The 9081-nt window shown below is 39.7% G+C and overlaps 1 protein-coding gene across 1 annotated transcript; it reads left to right on the top strand.

The window, feature by feature from the left end:
- Positions 1–578: 578 nt before the first annotated feature.
- On the top strand, positions 579–1596 carry LOC109794079 (uncharacterized). The gene is made up of 2 exons (XM_083073527.1): positions 579–1146; positions 1277–1596. The coding sequence occupies exons 1-2, from the start codon at positions 579–581 to the stop codon at positions 1594–1596; spliced, it is 888 nt and encodes a 295-aa protein (XP_082929653.1).
- The last annotated feature ends 7485 nt before the right edge of the window (positions 1597–9081 follow it).

Below are 9081 nucleotides of genomic sequence, written 5' to 3' on the forward strand. Positions count from 1 at the left end.
ACTTGTTATTTTTTCCTCAAATTTTGTGTGGTAACTTCTTTCATCCTATATATTGTGTAAAAAATAGCTAGGGCACCCAATTTGGTCAAAATTTGGAGATACCAAAATTTTTGAAAATTGTTTTCAGCAAAACTTCAAACGACCATAACTTTGGCTCTGGTTATCGTAATTAGGCAAACATTTTTTCATTTTGTGGCCCCAGTAGATTGTCATATAGCTAAGCTTTGAATTTTGTTCTCAAATTTTTTGTGGTGGTTTCTAATGATTTTAGGGTTTAATTGGTGCATTAGTTTGAATGGTTTCCAAATTTGCATGAAAATTCCAATGATTTTTGTGGTAGTTTCTACTGTTCATTGTCACTATTCATGCATGTGTTGCATGTAGTGCATGACTAGGAGCAACCCTGAATTTTTGCACCCATTTGATCCTGAGATTGATAGGACATTCCATAAATTAATTAGAGAGCATATCTTCCATCTTTAGATAGTGATAGTGATAGTCATAGTCATATTCATAGTCATAGTCATAGTCATAGTGTAAGTGTTGCATCTGAGATTGATTCAAGTCAAACAGAAAACATGGGTGAACAACCTTATAATGGACCTCGAGAGAGAACACTTAGGGAGATGGCTGCACCTGATTTCACATATGAGAGTTTATGCATTCAATACCCTGAGGAAGATGTTCCTTTTGTGCTTAAAACTGGACTAATCCATTTGCTGCCTGAGTTTCATGGTCGTGCAGGTGAGGATCCACACAAGCATCTCAAGGAGTTCCACATAGTTTGTTCCACCATGAGGCCACATAATGTCCCTGAAGATCACATCTATCTCAAGGCATTCCCTTTTTCATTGGAGGATCTTGCCAAAGACTGGTTGTATTATCTGGCTCCTGGTTCAATAACAAGCTGGGATGATTTGAAGAGAGCGTTCCTCGAAAAATTCTTCCCTGCATCCAAGAACACTGCAATCCGGAAGGACATATCTGGAATTAGGCAACTCACGGGGGAGAGCCTATACGAGTACTGGGAGAGATTCAAGAGGCTGTGTGCTAGCTGCCCTCACCATCAAATTTTTGAGCAGCTATTATTGCAGTATTTCTATGAAGGGTTGAAAATAATGGATAGAAGCATGATTGATGCAGCTAGTAGAGGAGCTTTAGGAGATATGACACCTGCTTCTACTAGAGGGCTGATTGAAAAAATGGCGTCCAACTCACAAAAAATTCAATATGACGAGTGATGCAATAGTTGTGAGGGGTGTGCATGATGTAGTAGCCTCAGATTCCACTGAACACAAAAAGCTGGAGAGTAAGATTGATGCTCTCACCACCTTGGTTTCACAACTGGCTGCAAATCAAAAATCAGCTCCACCACCAGCAAAAGTATGTGGCATCTGCACTTCAATTAGTCATCCAATAGATGCTTGTCCCTCCTTGCAAGACTCTTCTACAGGTCCTGATGCCCCACAAGCATATGCTGCGAACATTTACAGCAATAGACCTCCACAACAGCAACAACAGAATTATGATCTGTCTTCCCATAGATACAATCCTGGTTGGAGGAATCATCCTAACTTAAGGTGGGGAAACTCTTAGCAGCAGTAGAAAAATCCACCACCTTTCCAGAATAATCCCTCTAGTTCTACATACCAGCCTCCTCAACAGAGACCTCCTCTTGCATCTACACCTCCACCAGCTCCTCAACCTTCTACTTCTTCTGAGCCTTCATTGGAGGAGCTGGTGAGGCAGATGACCATCCAAAACATGCAGTTCTAGCAAGAGACCAGAGCTTCCATTCAGAGTTTGACAAATCAAAATGGGTCAGATGGCTACTCAGCTCAATCAGGCACAGTCCCAAAATTCAGACAAGTTACCTTCACAAACTGTGAAAAATCCGAAGAATGTGAGTGCCATCACCTTGAGGTCTGACAAACAGATTGACATACCAGCACCTACAGCTGTTGTACCTCCACCTGAGCCTACACTTGAGAAAGAGAGCCATACGGGTAGTAGCCAAAATTTACATGCAGGTGGACCTTCTTTCAGTGCATACAATGATGATCTATATCAGCCTCCTATCCCTCTTCCATTTCCACCAAAATCAATTCCAACCAAAAAGATGGAAGAGGTGGATAAGGAGATATTGGAGACCTTCAGGAAGGTGGAGGTGAACATACCTTTGCTGGATGCCATCAAGCAAATTCCCAAATATGCTAAATTTTTGAAAGACTTGTGCACCCACAAGAGGAAGCTGAAGGGCAATGAGCAAATCAGCATGGGCAGAAATGTCTCAGCACTCATAGGTAAATCTGTTCCACACATTCCTGAAAAGTGTAAGGACCCAGGTACATTTTGTGTACCTTGCATTATTGGTAACAATAAATTAGAAAATGCCATGCTTGATTTAGGAGCTTCAATTAATGTCATGCCTCTGTCTATTTTTAATTATTTGTCTCTTGGTACTTTGCAACCTACGGGTGTGGTCATTCAGTTGGCCAATAGGAGTGTTGCCCACCCCACAGGTTTTGTAGAGGATGTCTTGGTTCGGGTTGGTGAACTAATTTTTCCCGCTGATTTTTATGTTCTTGATATGGAGGAGGGATTCTCTCATGGTTCTGTCCCAATCATTCTAGGCAGACCATTTTTGAAAACAGCCCGAACCAAGATTGATGTTTATGCTGGCACCTTGTCTATGGAATTTGGTGATATTGTTGTTCATTTTAATATTTTTGATGCCATGAAATTTCCTTCTGAAGCTCATTCTGTCTTTTGTGCTGAATTGATTGATGATCTAGTTGATGAGCACATTCATGGTTTAGATTCTTCTCATGCTAAGAAGCATTTATTTTAACTTGATTTGTATAGCTGTCTTTCATGCATTGAGTCTGTTTAAATCTGAATATCAATCTGAATGTGAAACTGATTATGAGGCATCTGAATTTGACACTTTGGGTGCTGTACCTCTTGCTCTTGATTTTATACAGTCAGAATGCACTAACCACTTTGCAGGAAGTACAAAAGAATCTGACTTGCAGGTTGAGGTACAGGCTGCGGAACCCCTTCTCCCTTCTTTGGTTCCTTCTGATGTTCAGCCAGCACCCACACCAGAGTTGAAGCCTCTTCTAGAGAACCTCAAGTATACTTACTTGGAGGATGATGAGAGATTCCCTGTCATCATATCCACATCCCTTGATGTTGATCAAGAAGAGAGGTTGTTGCATGTGCTTCGGAAGCACAATAAGGCAATTGGTTGGACCCTAGCAGACATTCCTGGCATTAGCCCATCCACATGCATGTACAGGATATTATTGGAGGATGCAGCTAAACTAGTGAGACAACCTTAGAGGATACTTAACCTAGTCAATGGGTGAGTCCAGTCCAGGTGGTCCCCAAGAAGACAGGCCTCACTATTGTTAAGAATGAGAGGGATGAGCTCATACCCACCAGAGTCCAAATAGTTGGAGGGTCTGTATTGACTACCGGAGGCTCAACCAAGCAACAAGGAAGGATCATTTTCCTCTGCCCTTCATTGATCAGATGCTTGAGCGTCTGGCAGGTAAATCTCATTACTGTTTTCTTGATGGGTTCTCTGGTTATTTTCATATTCATATTGCTCCTGAGGATCAGGAGAAGACCACATTCACCTGCCCTTTTGGTACTTTTGCCTATAGAATGATGCCTTTTGGCCTATGCAATGCGCCTGGCATATTCCAGCGGTGCATGCTCAGTATTTTTAGTGATTTTCTTGAAAATTGCATAGAGGTGTTTATGGATGATTTTACTGTTTATGGATCCTCTTTTGATGCATGTTTGGATAGTTTGGATAGAGTTTTGAAATAGATGCATTGAGACTAACCTTGTTCTTAATTTTGAGAAATGTCATTTTATGGTAGAGCAGGGTATAGTTTTAGGGCATATCATTTCTAGTCGGGGCATTCAGGTTGACCCTGCAAAGATATCTATCATTGCACAATTGCCTTACCTGATGGAAATACTAGGAGAAGTGAAGGATGTTCTTCTCCTTGAATTTGCCTAGGCTTGGATCTCTTCAAAGGAGACTTGAATCCGCAGCTATGAACACTTGAAGAAGGATGATTCTCGGTTGGAATAGGCTTAAGCCTTGGATGGAAGCATCCAAGCTTAAGGAGCAAAGGATTCCTCACTTCAAAGAGAAGGAAAGGATGAACTCTCCTATGGCTTTTGATGTGAGAAATTTTGGTGACTCTCAAGAGAAAATTGGGCTGAATAAGCTCTCCAATTTTATTAATCTCAAAAGTGAATACAAAGAGTGGAAGAATCACTTAAGTAGGGTTCCAAGTGTGCAACTTTGGGCGCCTAACTCCAAGGCTACATGTGGCGCCCAAAATTTGAATTCAAACTTGAAATTTGAATTCAAATTTTGGCTCCCATGTGCTAGTCCGAAAATTTAGGTGCCTAGATGCATTTAGGTTTGATTTGAGAGTTATTTAGGGTTAATTTGAATGGCACATGTTCAGCCACCCATGGTGCTAAACATGTGACTCAAATGTAACTTAAATGACTTCCAAATTAAACCTAGTTTAACCTATTTTACCTATTTAAGTAATTCTTGTATATTCCTAATCTAATGACCTAAATACAATGGTCAAACAAATACAATGGAAAGGAAAAATTACAAGAATGAAAATGAGCCCAATATTGGGTACCAAAAGCCCAAAGGCCCATGAAGCCCAAAACTAGGCCCAACAAGCCTAAAACCTAAAATGCTACTCTATGTGGTCCAAAATACAAGACCAAAATATATGATACCTATACTAACATGATGTATACAAAACATATGAAAATAGCTATAACAAAATATGGCCCATGAAAAGTTCAACTTGGGCCTTCCTAGGCCCATCAGGCCCATTGGGCCCTGACTGGCCCAAACCTTCATGTCTAGCCAACTCCTCTTGGCTCCTTCAATATGTCACCTCTTGCCTTCCTTGGCATGATTCCATCATTACCCCTCTTGCGTGCGAGAGGTGCAATCTTTTCTTGGCCATGCAGGTTTCTATAGGCATTTCATTAAGGACTTCAGCAAGAAAGCCCTTCCACTATCCAGCTTGCTTCAGAAGGATATTGAATTTGATTTTGATGACTGGTGCAAGGAGGCGTTTGATTGCCTCAAGAAAGCCTTGACCACCACTCCTATCATTCAGGCACTAGACTGGACAGTTCCCTTTGATTTGATGTGTGATGCTTCAAATTATGCACTGGGGGCTGTCTTAGCACAGAGGGTTGACAAATCACTTAGGGTGATATACTACGCTTCCAGGACATTGGATGCTGCTCAAGCAAATTACATGACCACGAAAAAGGAACTTTTAGCTATTTTTTTTTGCACTTGATAAATTTCGATCATATTTGCTTGGTTCTCGTGTCGTTGTTTTTACAGATCATGCAGCTCTAAAGTACCTATTGAAGAAGGCTGACTCAAAGCCTAGGCTGATCAGATGGATGCTCTAGCTTCAAGAGTTTGACTTGGACATCCGTGACAGGAACGGAGCACAAAACTTGGTGGCAGACCATCTTAACAGGATTGAGAGAGTTGAGGATGCGGACACTTTGCCCATTCAGGATGATTTTCCTGATGAACACTTGTTAACAGTTTATGTTCCTTCCCCCACCCCTTGGTTTGCGAACATTGTCAATTATTTAGTTGCTTTTGTTTTTCCTCCTTTAGCATCTAGAGCTCAGATTGATAAACTTAAGAGTGATGCTAAACATTATGTTTGGGATGACCCCTATTTGTGGAAGTTTTACAGTGATCAGGTAATCAGGAGATGCTTGCCAGACCATGAGATTGACTCCGTCCTGCAGTTTTGTCATTCTTCTGCATCTGGTGGTCATCTTGGCATTCGGAGTACAGCTCACAAGGTGCTTGACTGTGGTTTTTACTGGCCTACCATCTTCAAGGATGCATGGAAGATTTGCAGCACTTGTGAACAGTGTCAAAGAGCAGGAGGAGCCCCTTCTTGGAGACAGCAGATGCCTCAGCAACCCATGCTATTCTGTGAGGTCTTTGATGTCAGGGGTATAGATTTCATGGGTCCTTTTCCTGTCTCTTTTGGTTTTTCATATATTCTCCTAGCTGTTGATTATGTTTCAAAATGGGTGGAAGCCAAAGCCACCAGAACTAATGATGCTCGGGTTGTTATGGATTTTGTCAGATCTAACATATTCTGCAGGTTTGGAGTACCCAGAGCTATTGTTAGTGATCAGGGCACCCATTTTTGCAACAGATCCATGCAGGCTTTGCTTAAGAAGTATGGGGTTGTTCATAGACTCTCTACACCCTACCACCCCAAACTAATGGGCAAGCTGAGATTTCAAATAGTGAGATCAAGAGGATCTTAGAGAAGATTGTGCAGCCCAACAAGAAAGATTAGAGCAATAGGCTAGAGGATGCTCTATGGGCACATAGGACTGCTTACAAAGCACCATAGGGATGTCTCCTTATCGGGTTGTCTTTGGCAAAGCATGTCATCTTCCTGTGGAGGTAGAGCACCGAGCCTACTGGGCTGTGAAGACATGCAACTTCTCTATTGATCAGGCTGGAGAGGAAAGAAAGTTGCAACTAAGTGAGCTTGATGAGATCCGCCTTGAAGCCTATGAGAACTCTAAGTTCTACAAGGAGAAAACCAAGAAGTTCCATGATAGCTTGATAGCTAGGAAGGACTTCGTGGTTGGCCAGAAAGTTCGCTTGTACAATTCTCAGCTCGAACTCATGGGTGGTAAGTTACGTTCTAAGTGGATTGGACCTTTTGTTGTTACTAATGTTTTTCCTTATGGTACAGTTGAGATCAAAAGTGAATCCACAGACAAGAGCTTCAAAGTTAATGTGCACCGTCTGAAGCCTTTCCTCATCAATCCATCCCTATTGAATGCAGTTGAAGAGGAGATGTCTCTGCTCGACCCCGCTACTCTTCCACCATGACTTAGGGAGTTTTCTTTCCCCTTCTCCTTATTTACTTTTATTGCACTTGTCCAGATTTATTGATTGTTTTGATTGCTCTGATCTTCTGTTTGGGCCACTTTGGGACAATGTGTGATTTAAGTGTGGGGGGGAACTGTTTTGGTTATATGTTTTTTGAGTTTAATTGTTATTTTTTGGTCTAGGTTTTATGTTTAGTTGTTATGTACAGTTTTGAATGTTTCTCTTTGATTTCTGGGTTTTGATAAGTTGTAGGCACTTACTTCATTCTTGGATAGGAGTTTCTTGATACTATATGGTTTGAAATCCCTATTTTTCTCTGCTTGGAAAGATGATTTTGAGGTTTGAGAGGTTGTTTAATTGTGACAGATATACCCTGTGTGATGATTTGAGCCACTCTCTGTTCTTTCTTGTGTGTTATGCCTCTTGATTGCTTGCACAGTTGCCTTGTCTTGACTCTGTTTGATACTTCTTGATTCACATGCATGTTTGGATATGATTAAGGCATTTTGATTCCCATAAGCCTCTACCCAAATAAGCCTACCTTAAATTAACTCCTCTGATAACCCCTACTGAGCCTATTTCCCCTTCTTTGTTTGAAGTTCATTACAAGCCTTAAGCGAAAAACCATGATTACCTTAACCTTAGGGAGTTTTGGAGCTTTGGAATTGTTTTGGGAATAAGTTTTTGAATAAGTGTGGGGGTGTGTGTATGTTTCATTGGATGATGTATATTGGTTAGTTGATTCCTTATGCTGTACACTTTACTTCTCTGCATGTTATTGTTGAGCTTAGGAAAGCTTGAATCTTCAAGGAGTTTTGATGATCACAACAAGTATACAACAACAACTTGGAGCACAAAAACAAAGTTAAAGAAGAGTCAAGAAAATGCTATGAAATGAAGCTATGTAATAGAGCTTAGGAAATAAATTGTTTTGAATGTGTTTTTATATTTTGTGTGTTTTGTATGCTATGTGCATAAGCAAATCTATATCTAAACCAAGTAGAGAGTATATGAAGATGAGTTAAAAACATTGGAAAGTTATTTTGAGTCTTAAAATGATGTTTTAAGAACTAACTCAAAATAATCGATTATTGTTAAATATAATCGATTATTTCAGCAAATAGGCTAAGTGGAATGCCTTGCTGTAATAATCGATTATTTGTCAAAATAATCGATTATCCCAGGAACAACTCTCTGCAATAATCGATTATCCAGCTAAATAATCGATTATATTGTTCTTGGTTGGTTTCCAGAAAACCTGAAGAACAAAATAATCGATTATTCTTTAAAATAATCGATTATCTGTGTCTGAAACTTTTATAAATAGTTTGAACTTTGAGAAACTTCAGACAAGAGTTAGAACTAATAATCAATTTGTGAAAAACGTTTTTGTGAGTCTTTGTGACATCTTGGAGAGTTTTCTTTGTGAAATCCAAGAGTGAAAACGTTTGTGAAAAGCTTTGGTAGAAGATCATCATCATCATAATCTTGAAAGGGGAAGATAAAGATTTGTTCAAGAATTCCAGGTGAATTCATTCCTTTTATTCTTTGTGAATCTTTGTGGAAAATCTTGAGAAGGGTTTCTCAAGTGGTAAGGTTTCTTGTAGCGGGTTCTACAAGGGGTGCTTTCTTGGGGTCAAGAAAGTGGTTATCTTTTAGTGTTGAAGTATATGCATGTGTGTGTACTTGTAAACCTTCTTGCTTAAAGATAGTGGAACAAATCTTAATCAGGTGTTGATTAAGGACTGATGTAGGTCACATGTGGAGTGGCTGAACCAGTATAAAAGACTTGTGCAATCTTCTTCTACCTTATCTTTTACATTGTGTAATTTCTTGGTTGAACTTTAAAGAAGATAAAACTTGATTAACAAGTGTATGTGAATCTTGATGGTTTAAATTTGTAATTGAACATTATTTTTTAACCTCATTATGTTGTAATCAAGTGAGCATATTGCATTCATATTTTCATAACAAGTCTTTAGAAGAGCTTCATTTGGAAATTCTGTCATAGAAAAGTTTTGATTGAAATTAAGATCCAAAATACTCTGATAAATTTTTAAAGGGTCATTGTATCCAATTCACCCCCCCTCTTGGATTGTGCCATTCTTTTCTAACAATTGGTA

Source organism: Cajanus cajan, chromosome 4 (genome assembly GCF_000230855.2).
Source record: "Cajanus cajan strain Asha chromosome 4, NIPB_CcT2T_4, whole genome shotgun sequence".
Lineage (NCBI taxonomy): Eukaryota > Viridiplantae > Streptophyta > Magnoliopsida > Fabales > Fabaceae > Cajanus > Cajanus cajan.